The sequence below is a fragment of the Triturus cristatus genome, chromosome 1_2 (assembly GCF_964204655.1).
Source record: "Triturus cristatus chromosome 1_2, aTriCri1.1, whole genome shotgun sequence".
In the NCBI taxonomy this organism is placed as follows: Eukaryota; Metazoa; Chordata; class Amphibia; order Caudata; family Salamandridae; genus Triturus; species Triturus cristatus.
This window is the reverse complement of record NC_140580.1, coordinates 320,113,954-320,131,405: the sequence shown is the minus strand read 5'-3', so window position 1 is coordinate 320,131,405 and position 17,452 is coordinate 320,113,954. Positions and strand designations below refer to the sequence as shown.

The 17,452-nt window shown below is 46.7% G+C and overlaps 1 protein-coding gene across 2 annotated transcripts in view; it reads left to right on the top strand.

The window, feature by feature from the left end:
- The window catches only part of SEC31B (SEC31 homolog B, COPII component), a 1,155,786-nt gene that overhangs the window by 851,141 nt on the left and 287,193 nt on the right, over positions 1-17,452 (top strand). For both annotated transcript variants that reach the window (XM_085603885.1, XM_085603887.1), the window contains exon 21: positions 2,096-2,263. In XM_085603885.1, coding sequence (XP_085460011.1) covers positions 2,096-2,263 — 168 coding nt within the window. The remainder of the gene's footprint in view (positions 1-2,095; positions 2,264-17,452) is intronic.

The window sequence follows — 17,452 nt, the reverse complement described above, 5'->3', positions numbered from 1 at the left end:
AGTAGTTCTGGAGTTTCCTCGTTGGCTCTCGCTCGGAGATGCTTTTTGTGTCGAGTGGAGCACAGGCCTCCTATACACCTTTATGCCCATTACACAACTTCCCAGAGCCTCAAGAAGATTAGGAATTACCTGGTCCAAGTCATCCTTGGGACTCTGGACAAGGTACGGAAAGTTTGGTATCCTGAGCTGTTGACCATGGTCATCGATCCTTTGATCATGCTGCCCCTTTGGGAGGATACTCCATGCACAGCAGCAGGTGAGGGTCCTCCACCCGAACCTGTCAACTCTTCCCCTTCTTGCTTTAAGATTGAGTGGTGAAAGCTGGCCGCTTTCGACCTTCCTTCCGAACTCTGTAGCGTTATCTTGGCATCCAATCGTCCCTCCACCAAGATGGTAAACCCCTGCGGTTGAAGAAAATTTGTGGCATGATGTTCAGAAATACACGTCAAACCCCTTTCTTCCCCCCTTTCTCAGGTTCTCCTTTTCATCCTTTCTCTTACCCAGCAGGGCTCTGCTCTGCGCACTCTAAAGGGCTATCTCTGCTTTTTGCAGTTGCCTGACCATTGCAAATAGGTTCTTGAAAGGTGTGCAACATTTGTTTCCACCTTCCCCCTTTTCATTATGCCTCAGTGGGACCTCAACCTTGTACTCACTTTTCTTATGTGGGCTTCTTTTGAGCCTTTGCCCAATTGTTTACTCAGGCTCCTTACTATCAAGACTGCCTTCATCATGGCTATAGCATTTCCCCAGAGGGTCAGTGAGTGTCAGGCTTCATCATCCAAGCCCCCCTACTTAAACATATACCAGACGAACTGGTGCTTCATACAGAAGCTTCCTTTCTGCCAAAAGTGGTCACTTCCTTTCACGTAAGCCAATCCATAATTTTGCCTACTTTTTATGCTTCGCCGCATTCCTCCAAGGAAGAGGAGCTACTTTACCGGCTGGACCCAAAAAGAGCGTTGGTGATCTACTTTTACAGCACACAAGAGTTCTGGGTTGACGGCTAACCCTTAGTGAGGTATGTCAGAACGCAAAAATGATGGCCTGTGCACAAGCTGACCATCTCCAGATGGATCGTGCTCTGTATCAAGATCTGCTACGCATTGGCTAAGAAGCAACACCCTGAGGGTTTAAATGCTCACTCCACCAAAGTGAAAGCTGCAGTAGCACGCAGAGTTCCGGTCCTGGAAATCTGCCAGGCAGAAATGTGGACCTCATTGCACACACTCACAAAACACTAATGCCTGGATAGTTAGGTCCTTGGAGATTGGGGATTTTGCCCATTCGGTCCTGCAGGACTTTCTCTGAGGAAATTGGTCCACAGACCCCCCTCTGGGTATGGTATTGCTCCTGGCATGGAAAGTCGTGAAAAGAAATGGATGTCTGCATGCTGTGGTTCCGTCTATGTAGACACTGTGCACGTCAATTCCGGTGCGGACGACTGCAACGGCACCATGCGAAGCCCACCAGCGTACCTACCGGCAGGAAGGGGTACTGTCCACGAAAAAGATTCAGTATCCAGTCTGACGTCTGGGGATAATTCTGTGGTAAGGAATCTGCGGCTATATAGTATTTATCAGATAAGGCATTACCAAAGATGAGTAACTTGTGCTTAACTATTCGTTGTACAATGTGATCCTACTACTTCATTGAACTAAGTGTGTTACTCTTAAGTTCGTACTACCATTCTGTGTCTCTTCCACGCACTGTACCTATGCTTAAGCTCTTACTACATCCATTTGCAATGCTGCATTTTACACTTAAGCCGTACTATTCCTAGACCTTTCGGACATCCATGTCTGCGAAGTGGTGAATAGATTGGTGTTATTTTGTCCGTATGAAGGAACTATGCATGGAGTCTTACAGGAATTTAATTTGTGTTTTAGGCAAAACTGTAACAAATTGCGCAAACTACTAATTCAGTATTTCGGTTTTTCTCTGACTTTTAGTAGCAAGTCTTCAGCCAACTACACTTGGTTTTCCTATTCAATGTATACTTCAAGAACTATTGTACCCAGTGACTTCTTGCCTGGAGTTTATACTCTTTATTTCTTCATTAGCCCCATCATCTGTTTTATCCTCTTTCATAATATAGGGCAGCCTGCTTCTCGTTCACTCCCCATGAGGGGCCAAATACCTACCTCTGCAACTACTGCTGTGCCTGTCTTCAGTCATCAAGCAGGAGTAGGCTTACCTCCTGGAGGGCCTGGATCACCTGCCTCAAAGCATTTTGTATCCACCAACCTTCCCCCACCTCCTGCAGGTGAGTATATTTTGCATTGCTAAAAACTGGCTAAAGGTTATTTTATTTTTACCTGGATAAACAAAACTGATTTTAGTGCTTGAAAAATATTATTGACCGAACGATTGGTCAGAATGCACAGTTTTACAAATAGATGTTTTTGCTTTCTTTTCCCCAGACTGTTCCAGCTGTCATTTGCAGACAGCATTGTGTAAAGTACTATACAGAGTGGGCTTCATGCCTGCTTTTGCTTATCATTAGATGGTTAGCTTGAAAAATCTATGTTGCCTGTTCTGTATTGAATGACTTTGCTCTCTATTTTGAGTTTTTCCCTCCCTATGATCATATTCTGTTTACCCTCGCTTTTGAATGAGTAAGGTGTATCCTTCCACTGTTGGCGTTTTGGTACTTTTGTTGTTTAACTTCAAGTTGTTTAGCACTCCATTGGAGTGCATGTCTTGTCCTTGAATGCTTGCTTTCCCTTGCGCCCTGCTCATCCTATCTCTAGCCTAGTACTTCTCTGCGGCATGCCTAATGCTTCTTCGCAGCATTCCCAGTGCCAGATGGCAGTCTTACGCTGCCTTGGATGTTGTCTCACTCTACTTTTCTGTGCATTTTGCTGCCCTCTCACTTTTTAAAAATAAATTGTCTCCCTTCCCCACCACCAGCTCCTACACCATGGTTGTAGACCCTATTGGCTTTGCCAGTGCCAGGCATTTATAAAATACGCAAGCATTGACTAAGCCAGTAGCTGCAACTGGCCATGTTAAAAATATAGAAAAACAATTATTTCTATACTTTCAAGGTGGCTATGGGATTGGGTGGCATGCTTACGCAATACACATTGCATCACGCAACAGTGTCCATCTTCAAAGTTTTGAAAACTATATTGTGTACATTTTTAACATGGCCTGTCAATCATTGGCAACGAAAATTGTAATGCCCACTGTAGGAGAGTAGGGTCTGCTTTCTATGTTCACCCCCACTTTTTGGTTTTGCTTCACTGGTTTTCGACTTAGATGTGGCTGTGGGCCTGCTAATCAGACCCACAGCCCAGCTGTTCTCTCTCTAAGCTGATACTATGTACTTTAGGTGCATAACCCAATTGGATAGGATCACCTTATTGACCCCTGTACAGTGTACCTTAGGTACCCAGGGCATAGGTGTACCCTAGGCCTACCAGGGGCTGCAGCATGCATTATGCCACCCCTGGCCTGGCCTTCCATTATGACACAACTGGCTGATCACCCAGCTGGGGCAAGGTCGTGTAATCACTCCTTGCTTAGGTGTAGTCTTCCTATACCTACCTTATATATAGACACATGTGTACCTATCAGCCACTCATATGGCAGGCCTTAACAATCCTGGAGGCAGAGTGCTTGGTAACATGTGAGACGGTGCTCTAGCATGAGCTGAGCCTGTCTGCAGCTTTCGGAACCATGTCCTTATAGCTGTTCTATGATATAGCCTACCATATACTCTTAAAGTACCTTATAATCTTAAACGGTTATGGTAACTTTGGTTTGGCTCTATCGAAACATGTCGTGTAAGGTGTCTAACACTTTGGAATAATACCCCCATACCATTTCTGGCAATGAGGATATTATTCCTCCCTTCTAGAGGGAGAAGACATGTTGAAACCTACTTACCCGGTTAAAGTTAACCAGAGCCCCAGCATCACAAAATGGATGCTGCTGCCACAGACACAAGTCTGACCTCCTGCTGCTGGGAGTCCTTCCAGCGAGGGAGGCTTGGACAATAGGTTTCCTGCCTTGGGAGGTGCGAGCACCACCCCAGACAGGAGTTAGTGTATTGGGGCAGGGAGGGATGAAAGAAACTAGACACTGCCTGGGGCACACAAGGTGTCCCATGCATAGTCCAGTTCAAACCGGTGATGAGGCACTCCAGCCCCAGCTCTGGCGCGAAACTGGACAAAGGAAAGGGGGTGTAGCCACTCCCCTTCCTGGTCCCACCCATAGGAGGGACCTTGCAGGTAGCCCAGCCCACTAGCCCAGTATATTAGTAGATAGCTGGGCCCTGCTAAATTAGATTAACCTGAATATACAACTTGAACAGAAACTCTGGACCTTCGACATTCGACCTCAGGAAGAAGACTGAAGAAATCTCCCTTGTGGCCAAGGAGTGACCACCCTGGGCAACCAGGCACCATCCAGCGACCGCTGCTTGCTTTGTGACCGAATCCTACGAGGGACGACTGCAGAGACTGACCAGCGCAGAGACTTCCAGACACCTCTGAACCAGATCCACATCTCCAGCGAAGCTGAGACCCGTGGAGGCGACGAGGGACGTGGGACCGGTGACTTGGGAAAAGTGGCTAGTAACTGACTAGCGCGACTTCCGAGGCTCCCTCGAGGCTGTGCTTGGGGAATTGAGAAGCCCCACTTCCGAGCACCATCTGCAAAGAAGACCAGGTCCCCACACGTGTTCTGCGTGGGGCCCTTCTGCACCTGTGTTGCTCGACGTGTTGTCCGGTTGCTGGCCCGTTGGCTAGTAGCCTCTGCGACGACGAACCTTTGTTTTCATCTTGCTGGTCCGGCTCCTCCAGACTGGCACCCGCTCCTCTGTGAAAGAGAAGCACCCCAGACCCTCCTGGTCTGCACCAGAAGCACGTCCTCCATCCTTCGTGGGTTCCGCTTGCCAAGGCTTGTTGGGTCCTGACTCGACTTCGACGCCGCCGACAGCAAGAGCCTTCGTGGGACAGTTAACCTCCTGGTCCTGGTCGTCCTCGACGTCTCCTGGTACCCGTGGCTGCTGCGACAAGCTTCACCTCTTCACCTGCATCTTCACGACATCGCCTGGTTCCTTCCTGGTTCCTTCCCGGCTCCTGGCTGGTGACCTAGCCTCTGTCCCTTCTGCTTGCAGGTTCCTTCCTTCTTGATCCCCACCTTGGGATCCACCGGACACTCTTCACTGACTGCCTGTCAGCAACTTTCCTTCAGGCATCCATAAAAGTCAACGACGAAACCCGACGCAAGTTCACACCTATGCACCCGCAGCCCTTGGACTAGGTAACTTGAGTACTTCGGTGCTCACAAGGGTATTGACTATCCTAGGGTCTAGTTTCCTAGTCTCAACTTTCTAGCTATACCAGAAGTGTCCTAAAACTGTTAATTTCTAACTGCTAGTAATTCTATCGACTTTTACGCATTACGCGCGAGTGTTTCCACTCTGCACCTGAATCCCGTGGGCCTCCCACTTCCTAACCTTTGGTAGTATAGTGTAGCCCCAGTGATTCCCTAGGCCTAGGCCTATCCTGTGTTCGTGACAGTGGTTCTTATACCACTTACTTAGTATATGGTTTGTGTGGCCGCTAGGGCCTAACTGTATTACTTACCTGTGTGACTTAATGTATGCTTAAATAAGACTGTGTTGTACTTACCTCGAATCTCATAAAGAGTGCTGAGGGTTTGACTAGAATAAATACATTCTATTTGTATATATATCTGTTGTGGTGTCCTTTCATTTGGTATTCAAGGGATTATATATGGTATAACAGCTGGCTTCACATGCCATTCCGAGTTTAGCCTAAGACTGCTCTTGTCCATGCTACCACTAGGATAGCTGGTCTATAAGGTTGACTTTACAACCAATCACCATAAGGGTTGTTTGGACTGATACAAGGTGTACACTAGAATTAGTGACATCATATATCAGGCCAACTTCTCACATTGGTGAGCAGTGGTTGGGATCTGAGCTTGCTGTTGTAATACCATTGTAATCTTGAGATAATAAATTGAAATATCACACAGATATTGTTTAGGTACATATAACATAGAATATAAATACTTAAGTCCTACTGGACTTAGTTGTTGTAGGTTGAAGGGCCTAGCACACCCTGACTACAACTACTAGAGAGGTTTAGTAGATACAACTAGGTAGGTAGGTGCACACACCACACCCTCACTAGATCATGTCTCTGAGAGGAGATGAAGTTGATTCTCTCTCAGGAGGGGTAGATCCTAGAAAGATCCCCTCTAGATATGATACCCTAACTTTTCAGGAGATGAGACAATTGTGTACCTCCAGAAAGTTAAAATAGGGTTCAAACCCTACCCTCATTCAGCTAGTAGAGATCCTAGAGGAGTATGATGCTCGTAGGGCCACCCAGGCTAGTACCCTAGGTACAGGTGAGGGTCTACCCACTACAGATGAGTCAGATGGGACTTCAGACGAGGAGGTAGACAGCCAGGTCAAAGTTGGGAGACTTAGCCAGGCTAACTTAAGCTTGCATGGGAGTCTGAATGCCCCCCCCCCCCCCATTCAGACCCTCAAGTGGGCTTAACCAGAGAAGCAGGAGAGACAGATCCCCTTTAAGGGAATCCATCCACTCCCATGTCTCTAACAGCTCCAATGCCTCTTCTCACAGGGGAATGACTTCCCCACAGAGAAAAGAGCATGAGGCCAGAATGAGGGAAGCTAATCTGAGGATTGAGAGGGAAGAACTTGCCCTTGCCAAGGAGAAGCTTGCTCTGGCCAGAGAGCAGAAGTTAAGTGGGTTAGAATCCACTGGTGGCAGCAATATCCCTAAGGATAGAGACAGGACCTATGACAATAGAAACCTGAGCAAGATTGTCCCTCCCTACAAGTGTGGGGATGACATCCACAAATGGATAACTGCTTTGGAGAGGGCTTGCAAAGTACAGCAGATACCCCAAAGTCAGTGGGCAGCTATCTTGTGGCTCTCCTTATCTGAGAAAGGTAGAGACAAGCTACTCACAGTTAGTGATGAGGATGCTGACAATTACACTGTCCTGAAGAGTGCTCTGATTGATGCGTTTGGCCTAACCACTGAACAATACAGGTTGTTGTTCAGGGATACCCAGAAGACACAGACTCAGGACTGGACTGACTTTGTAGACTGTGCCACTAAGGCTCTGGAAGGCTGGTTATTGGGTAGTAAGGTTAAGGACGATACAGGATTGTATAATTTGATCATGAGAGAACAAATCCTTAATAACTGTCAAAACCAGCTGTTGCATCAACACTTGATTGACTCTGACCTAACTTCTCCCCAGGAACTGGGAAAGAAGGCAGATAGGTGGGTCAGGACTAGAGTTAAGCAGAAAAACCAGAACCAGGGTGGTAATCAGAAAAAGGCAGACCAGAAGGGTAATGATCAGAAACAAAAAGACCAGAAGTCTTCACCAGGTCCCCAAAAGGCTCAGGGGGAGGGTGGTCCCAAAAAGGATAAAAAGAAAGATGGCCAAAAGAAACCCTGGTGCAACTATTGTAAGTCAAACTCACATTGGTTTAGTGAGTGCACCAAAAAGGATAAGCCCCCAGCCACCATTGCCCCTAAGGCAACTGTACCCCCTAGTCCAGCTGTAAGTGGTGGTTCCCAGCAAAAGGGTGTAGTAGGGTTAACCCTGGGAACTGAGGAGGGTCCTGGCCTAGTCAGGATACCTACTCAGGCTGTTCTGATCTGTGATGGGGACATAGCTTTGTCCTCTACTGTAGGCCCCAGTAACCTGGGCAAGTACAGACAGACTCCTTTTATCAATAATAGAATGGCTCAGGCCTACAGGGACACTGGGGCTAGTGTCACAATGGTGACACCTGCCTTTGTGGACCCTGGACAGATCATGCTAGGTGAGAATTACCTAGTGACCAACGCTAGCAATGCCACTACCTCCCATAGTGTGGCAATTGTTAACTTCTCCTGGGGAGGGGTAACTGGCCTCAAGAAAGTTGTGGTAAGTTCAGACCTTCCTGTAGAGTGTCTGTTGGGAAATGACCTTGAAACTTCAGTTTGGTCTGAAGTGGAGTATAGGACCCATGCAGAAATGCTTGGGATAGATGCACATGTCCTTGTTGTGACCAGGTCACAGGCCAAAAAGTGTAACACTGAACAAGTGCTGGATCCTGGGACAATGGACCAGACACAACCCAAGAGAAAGAGCAGTAGGGTAAAGGCTGTGCCTTCCCCCCTGCCTCAGGTGGTGGATCAGCCCTCCCAGGAGGATGATTCTGAGAGCCCTGAAGGAACTGTCCTAGAAGAGCTGGAACCTGATCATGTTGAGTTTCTTGGGACAGGGGGACCTTCAAGGGCAGATCTGAGGCAGGCTCAATTAGACTGCCCCTCTCTTGAACCCCTCAGACAGCAGGCTGCAGGGAATGCTCAAGGTACCCATAGAGTGTATTGGGATGAAGGGCTGCTGTACTCAGAGGCTAGAGACCCCAAGCCTGGTGCGTCCAGGAGGTTGGTCATACCCTTGAGTTTCAGAGGCTTCCTTCTTACCTTGGCCCATGATATTCCCCTTGCAGGACACTTAGGCCAGAATAAGACTTGGGACAGGCTTGTCCCTCACTTTCAATGGCCTCATATGTCAGAAGATACCAAGGAGTTTTGTCGCTCCTGTGTCACCTGCCGAGCCAGTGGCAAATCAGGTGGCACCACAAAGGCCCCCCTCATGCCACTACCTGTGGTGGGGGTTCCCTTTGAGAGAGTGGGGATAGACATTGTAGGACCAATGGAACCCCCTACAGCATCTGGGCACAGATTTATACTGGTGATAGTGGACAATGCCACCAGGTATCCAGAAGCTATTCCCCCAAGGACCACAACAGCACCTTTTGTGGCAAGAGCCCTACTTGGAGTATTCTCCAGAGTGGGTTTTCCAAAGGAGGTTGTGTCTGACAGAGGTGCCAACTTCATGTCAGGATATTTGAATGCAATGTGGAAGGAGTGTGGTGTCAACTACAAGTTCACTACACCCTATCACCCACAGTGCAATGGGCTTGTGGAGAGATTCAACAAGACCCTAAAAGGGATGATAAAAGGTTTACCAGACAAGCTTAGGCGAAGATGGGACATCCTTTTACCCTGCCTTCTGTTTGCTTACAGAGAGGTCCCACAAAAGGGGGTTGGCTACAGCCCTTTTGAGCTTTTGTTTGGGCATCCTGTAAGAGGACCCCTATGTTTAGTAAGGGAAGGATGGGAGAGACCTCTCAGACAACCCAAACTTGATATAGTGGATTATGTACTTGGTCTCCGCTCCAGGATGGCAGAGTGTATGAAGAAGGCTTCTAAAAACCTTGAGGCAAGCCAAGAACTCCAAAAAGCTTGGCATGACCAAAAGGCTGTGCTTACTGTGTACCAGCCAGGGCAGAAAGTGTGGGTGTTGGAGCCAGTGGCCTCAGCAGCACTCCAAGACAAATGGTCTGGACCCCACACTAGTGTTGAGAAAAAGGGAGAAGTCACCTACTTGGTGGACCTTGGGACTCCCAGAAGCCCCCACAGGGTGCTTCATGTCAACAGATTGAAGGCATATGTTGAAAGGGCAGACATGGGCTTACGCATGGCTACAGATGAGGGGCAGGAGGAAGAGAGTGACCCTCTCCCAGACCTGTTGACTCAGAACCCTGATGATGGCTCAGTTGATGGTGTGGTCTTTTCTGACAGCCTCACTGTTCATCAGCAACAGGACTGCAGACAAGTTCTGCAATCCTACAGACATATGTTCTCTCTGACCCCAAGTCAGACAAACTGGTGCACCCATGAGGTAGACACTGGTGACAGTCTGCCTGTGAAGAGTAAAATCTACAGGCAACCTGACCATGTCAGGGACTGCATAAAAGTTGAGGTACAAAAGATGTTGGAGCTGGGAGTCATTGAACCTTCAGAGAGCCCTTGGGCTAGTCCTGTAGTTCTTGTGCCAAAACCTCACACCCAAGATGGTAAGAGAGAGATGAGGTTTTGCGTGGACTACAGAGGTCTCAATGCTGTCACTAGGACAGATGCCCACCCAATACCTAGGGCAGATGAGCTCATTGACAGAATGGCAGCTGCTAAGTTTTTGAGCACATTTGACCTGACAGCAGGCTACTGGCAAGTCAGACTAGCTGAGAATGCAAAGGCCAAAACTGCTTTCTCGACCCCAGGAGGACATTATCAATTTGTGGTAATGCCCTTTGGTTTGAAGAATGCACCTGCCACTTTCCAAAGGTTGGTGAATCAAGTCCTTACAGGCCTGGATGACTACTGTGCAGCTTATCTTGATGAAATTGCTGTCTTTAGCTCCACCTGGGAGGATCACCTGGTCCACCTGAGGAATGTTTTAGAGGCCCTGCAAAAGGCAGGCCTCACTATCAAGGCCACTAAGTGCCAGATAGGGCAGAGCAAGGTTGTATACCTGGGCCACCTAGTCGGTGGGGGTCAGGTTCAACCACTGGAGAGCAAGATCCAGACCATAAAGGACTGGACTCCTCCAACTACCTAGACTCAGGTCAGAGCTTTCTTGGGCCTGACTGGGTACTACAGAAAGTTTGTTAAGAACTATGGGTCCATTATGACACCACTTAATGACTTGACCTCTAAGAAAATGCCAAAGAAGGTTCAGTGGACATTGAGCTGCCAAAAAGCATTTGATGACCTGAAGCAGGCCATGTGCAGTGCACCTGTTCTGAAAAGTCCAGACTACTCCAAAGAGTTCATATTCCAGACTGATGCTTCCAAGTTGGGTGTGGGAGCTGTTCTTTCACAACTGAATATAGATGGTCAAGACAAGACCATTGCTTTTATTAGTAGAGGGCTGACCCCTAGAGTGAAACGTTGGGCAGCTATTGAGAGGGAGGCCTCTGCTGTGGTTTGGGCCCTGAAGAAGCTGAGGCCATACTTGTTTGGCACTCACTTCAAGATTCAGACAGACCATAAGCCCCTCTTGTGGCTAAATCAGATGAAGGGTGAAAATCCCAAACTTCTTATGTGGTCCATTTCCCTACAGGGGATGGACTTCACAGTGAAACACAGACCTGGGACTGACCATGCCAATGCAGATGGACTCTCCAGATATTTCCACTTAGAACATGAAGACTCAACTGGTCAAGGGTAGTTTAATGTCCCTAAGTTTGGGGGGGGGGGGGGTTGTGTAGGAGAGTAGGGTCTGCTTTCTATGTTCACCCCCACTTTTTGGTTTTGCTTCACTGGTTTTCGACTTAGATGTGGCTGTGGGCCTGCTAATCAGACCGACAGCCCAGCTGTTCTTTCTCTAAACTGATACTATGTACTTTAGTTGCATAACCCAATTGGATAGGATCACCTTATTGGCCCCTGTACAGTGTACCTTAGGTACCCAGGGCATAGGGGTACCCTAGGCCTACCAGGGGCTGCAGCATGTATTATGCCACCCCTGGCCTGGCCTTGCATTATGACACAACAGGCTGATCACCCAGCTGGGGCAAGGTCGTGTAATCACTCCTTGCTTAGGTGTAGTCTTCCTATACCTACCTTATATATAGACACATGTGTACCTATCAGCCACTCCTATGGCAGGCCTTAACAATCCTGGAGGCAGAGTGCTTGGTAACATGTGAGATGGTGCTCTAGCATGAGCTGAGCCTGTCTGCAGCTTTCGGAACCATGTCCTTATAGATGTTCTATGATATAGCCTACCATATACTCTTAAAGTACCTTATAATCTTAAACGGTTATGGTAACTATGGTTTGGCTCTATCGAAACATGTCGTGTAAGGTGTCTAACACTTTGGAATAATACCCCCATTCCATTTCTAGCAATGAGGATATTATTCCTCCCTTCTAGAGGGAGAAGACATGTTGAAACCTACTTACCCGGTTAAAGTTAACCAGAGCCCCAGCATCACAAAATGGATGCTGCTGACACAAGTCTGACCTCCTGCTGCTGGGAGTCCTTCCAGCGAGGGAGGCTTGGACAATAGGATTCCTGCCTTGGGAGGTGTGAGCACCACCCCAGACCGGAGTTAGTGTATTGGGGCAGGGAGGGAAGAAAGAAACTAGACACTGCCTGGGGCACACAAGGTGTCCCATGCATAGTCCAGTTCAAACCAGTGCTGGGGCACTCCAGCCCCAGCTCTGGCACGAAACTGGACAAAGGAAAGGGGGTGTAGCCACTCCCCTTCCTGGTCCCACCCATAGGAGGGACCTTGCAGGTAGCCCAGCCCACTAGCCCAGTATATTAGTAGCTAGCTGGGCCCTGCTAAATTAGATTAACCTGAATCTGCAACTTGAACAGAAACTCTGGACCTTCGACATTCGACCTCAGGAAGAAATCTCCCTTGTGGCCAAGGAGTGACCACCCTGGGCAACCAGGCACCATCCAGCGACCGCTGCTTGCTTTGCGACCGAATCCTACGAGGGACGACTGCAGTGACTGACCAGCGCCGAGACTTCCAGACACCTCTGAACCAGATCCACATCGACAGCAAAGCTGAGACCCGAGGAGGCGACGAGGGACGTGGGACCGGCGACTTGGGAAAAGTGGCTAGTAACTGACTAGCGCGACTTCCGAGGCTCCCTCGAGGCTGTGCTTGGGGAATTGAGAAGCCCCACTCTCGAGCACCATCTGCAAAGAAGACCAGCTCCCCACACTTCACGTGTTCTGCGTGGGGCCCTTCTGCACCTGTGTTGCTCGACGTGTTGTCCGGTTGCTGGCCCGTTTGCTAGTAGCCTCTGCGACGACGAACCTTTGTTTTCATCTTGCTGGTCCGGCTCCTCCAGACTGGCACCCGCTCCTCTGTGAAAGAGAAGCACCCCAGACCCTCCTGGTCTGCACCAGAAGCAAGTCCTCCATCCTGCGTGGGTTCCGCTTGCCAAGGCTTGTTGGGTCCTGACTCGACTTCGATGCCGCCGACAGCAAGAGCCTTCGTGGGACAGCTCACCTCCTGGTCCTGGTCGTCCTCGACGTCTCCTGGTACCCGTGGCTGCTGCGACAAGCTTCACCTCTTCACCTGCATCTTCACGACATCGCCTGGTTCCTTCCTGGTTCCTTCCTGGCTGGTGACCTTGACTCTGTCCCTTCTGCTTGCAGGTTTCCTTCCTTCTTGATCCCGGCCTTGGAATCCACCGGACACTCTTCACTGACTGCCTGTCAGCAACTTTCCTTCAGGCATCCATAGAAGTCAACGACGAAACCCGACGCAAGTTCACACCTATGCACCCGCAGCCCGTGGGCTAGGTAACTTGAGTACTTCGGTGCTCACAAGGGTATTGACTATCCTAGGGTCTAGTTTCCGAGTCTCGACTTTCTAGCTATACCAGAAGTGTCCTAAAACTGTTAATTTCTAACTGCTAGTAATTCTATCGACTTTTACACATTACGCGTGAGTGTTTCCACTCTGCACCTGAATCCCGAGGGCCTCCCACTTCCTAACCTTTGGTAGTATAGTGTAGCCCCAGCGATTCCCTAGGCCTAGGCCTATCCTGTGTTCGTGACAGTGGTTCTTATACCACTTACTTAGTATATGGTGTGCGTGGCCCCTAGGGCCTAACTGTATTACTTACCTGTGTGACTTAATGTATGCTTAAATAAGACTGTGTTGTACTTACCTCGAATCTCATAAAGAGTGCTGAGGGTTTGACTAGAATAAATACATTCTATTTTTATATATATCTGTTGTGGTGTCCTTTCATTTGGTATTCAAGGGAGTATATATGGTATAACAGCTGGCTTCACATGCCATTCCGAGTTTAGCCTAAGACTGCTCTTGTCCATGCTACCACTAGGATAGCTGGTCTATAAGGTTGACTTTACAACCAATCACCATAAGGGTTGTTTGGACTGATACAAGGTGTACACTAGAATTAGTGACATCATATATCAGGCCAACTTCTCACACCCACTCATCATTGTCTATGCAAAACCAATTAGCTTTGCTAATGCTTGTTTTCTTGCAAGGACTCATCTCACTGAATCATATATACATATGAGCTGTAGACTAAAAGTAGTGGCTTATTGATTTACATAATAAGGTCTAGCTTTAAAGTGCCAAAGAATGCAACCATAGGCATTCACTAATGCTGTTTGTCTGTTTTGCTTGCAAAGATGCTGTTTAGCGTGCTAAATCCTAACCTATTGGCTTTTCTAGTGTGCGGTAGAAATAGTAAAAAAAGAATTGCTACCTATATAGCATGCTTATACGAAAATGAATATCTGAAAGTGACAGTATGTGGATTCTGGATACTTTTCAGTTGTAAAATAGCCTCTCATTCATTCAAATAAGAAGCACATCCTAGAGTGTGGCATGGTACTCCAAACATCAAATATTATGAGGTGAGAGAGAGAAGATTTATCTGTACACATCTACTCTGTGTATATTTTAATGCACTTTATTGGAATTTTCAAAAATTGATAATACTGCGCATCTGCCTACAGCCCGAAGGGTGCCTTGCTATGTAGTATTTATGAAATCTAAGGATTTCCAAGTCATCTTCCCCCCCACCCTTCCAAAAATCTATACAGGAAATTACATACTTTGAGGAGACTTTTATATCAATCGCGTCGCTTTCTTGTCTTTTACCCCACCGTTATTTGATTTTCTTACTGTCTTTGGCCAGCTGTGTTTGCGATGTGTTACTCACTAGGGGTGGGGGAATTCTTTACTGTGATTCTAAAATATGAGCATCTTCAGTTATCGTGAGCATATGAGCTCTGAACTCCTCAGAGAGGTATGTTATTAAGGGAGCTCATTATTCAGCTAACTCCTTATCGGCATATGTTAGCTCCATGGTGAACTTTTCCCTGCCTATCATGTACCACAGGCGGTGGAGCTACACTTGATGCTCTGCGATTTTGTCTGGCGTCCAGTGGGAGAGAATCACCCGGTGGTCAAGCCACTGCCATTTGCCCCTTTGTGAGCAGCTTGGGACTGTCTGTTGATTGGGAAGGCCTAACAAAGTGTATGCTGTGAAGAAGTGAATTGCCCAGCCTGTAATCCCATCAAGGTAATTTTAAATTTCTGGGTAGTATCTGGGCAGCTTTCCGCAAGCCTCACCAGCATAGGTCTGATTTTTGAGGTGCCTATTTATGGACCCTATCTGGGTTGTAATATTAACAAGATAGTATCTTCAACATTGATTCTATAGCTACTGCTGGCTTGGCTTTTGTTCATGCTCCATTTAGTATGTCCTTTCACTTCCTGTCTGTTAGGGTATGAACCAGGTCCGCCTCCCACAGATCTGGACTTGAGGAATTCACCCTTGCGGTGGCTGCTAGGAGTATCGCATCGCTCTGAGAGCATGCATTTTTCATTTTTTCTTAGCCAGGAGCCACCTCTCCAAGGTTAATAATGGTTGATTAGCTGCCTCTCTTATCTTTTTACTGGACACCCAGTATCTCACATGTGAGAAACGTAATATCTCTATCTCTGGTAGACCCCATTCCGTTTTCATTTGTTTGAATGTCAGTATATTGTCTCCCTCAAATAATAATAAAGGCTAGGTCCTGAGGCCATGTTTTATTGCTCCAATTTTTTTAATGTGAAGCTAATGACTAGAGAGGAGTATAGGCCCAACAGGATTTGGACCCTACGCAGCCAGCCCTTTCCAGATGTGGCTTCCGGTCACTTGGTGAAAAGCACCAGTTGTTTTTCATTTTGTTCCAGGGACCACTCCACTACGAGGCAAGGCATAGCTGCATGGTAAAATTGTACTCCAAACCACCCCTCCAATGGGTATGGGTAAGACATTGCAAAGAACATTCTGTGTATATTTCAAAGAGTTGGTAATGATAAGTATGAGAAATTGAGTAATTGGTTGAGGGGAGGTGAAAACCCTACTCTAGCAACACCCACAATCCTTGTCAGGTTGGACCCCAAAAGTCACTAAATGAACCTGTGCTTAACCTTTTGGTGGCTTGGCCCAAAAGCAGTCAGGGTTAACTTAGAGACAACATGTAAAGTATTTATGCATAAAAAAATAGTAATAAAGTGAAAACACAAGAACCAATTTAAAAATATCAAGCAAACTTTAAGGAATAAAATGATACTAGAACCACAAAAAATCACATCAGTAGAATCAGATATATTTCATTTGAAATGTTAAGTTAAAATAGCGCCAAGAAGCAGAAATCGCTGACTGCGGGGATCTAGTCACACTGGTCTGGGGCAAAGTCACAAGCTCAGGCAGGCTGGGTAAAGGGCCAGGTTTGGCCCACTGAGTATTGTTCTTTATTGTTCTTTATGTACAAGATCTCACATTGAAACATCAGTCCTGTTTGAATGACAAATTACTTCTCAACCACATTGCGATTCCCATTATGAAGCCTTCAGTGTCTACAATGGTCACCAGTGTTGAGATGATATTGTGGTTTCTAGAGCAGTGCACCTAGAAACTACAATTGGTATTCTCACCTACGCATTGTGGTTATGTGCTTCATTTGATTTTGTTTGTTTCAGACCTACAGATACTGGGCACATTTACCCAAGCTGTATGTACATTTGAGTAATGCATGAATAAATGTAATTTTTTACCTTAATCTTTACACATATATCACAAATTGTCAAGGTACAAATGATTTTCAGTGGGACAGTGTCCCTACACTCAGTGAATGGTAAGGGATCTGTAGTGAGGTCCAGAGGAAAGCCACCAGATCTGATCTGGGCGTAAGTGACTGAAACATGTCATCTCTTAGGTGGATGTAGGGTGTTCTTAACTGATCCCCATTAGACATGTTCTAGTTTTTAACCTTGCCCAAGTACCCATAAATTCAATAAAACATTTTTTATAGCGACACTTGAAATTATTTTAAAATTTCCACATATCCCAGTGTAAAAATATCCTTAGAAGAGTTCCCCTCTCTTGTGAGGTTGAGGCCACCCAAGCAGTCTGGGTGAGGACTTTGATGATGAAGCATGCCACTGGGGTATGCTAGTGGGTGAGAGTCCATTTAAAATCAATAAAAGAGGGCATTATCCTGGTTCCATTCCTTTATTTGTTGGTACTTGCTGTTGGAAGCTGTGTGGACCCATCCATTTTATTTGTATGTCCTTCCTTGATTATTGATGAGGAATACACAAATGCCAACTGCCAAGCTACTTACAGTTATGTGACCAGAACACAGCCAGGATGCACCAAATGGTTAAGACAAGAAAATGGCAATTTTCTAAAAGTGACATTTTCATAATTGTGTCTTAAAATCTGACTATACCATTAAAGAGGATTTTAAATTATAATTTATTTACATCAAAACTTGATATCCCTATCTGTTATCCATCAAAAGGTTAGCTTATTAAATATAATTATCCAACATTAAGTTAAAATATAATGCTCCCGTAAAGTCCTTGAACCAGAGGGGAGCAACATCTCAGAAATTCCACACTGAGGACTCCCATCTGGAAAAAGTAGATTGATGTTTAAATCTACTCCCTCCTTTAAATCAGCTAACTATTAACAATACTAATTTAGTTGGTGTTGAAAACTGTCTCCCCCATAACATT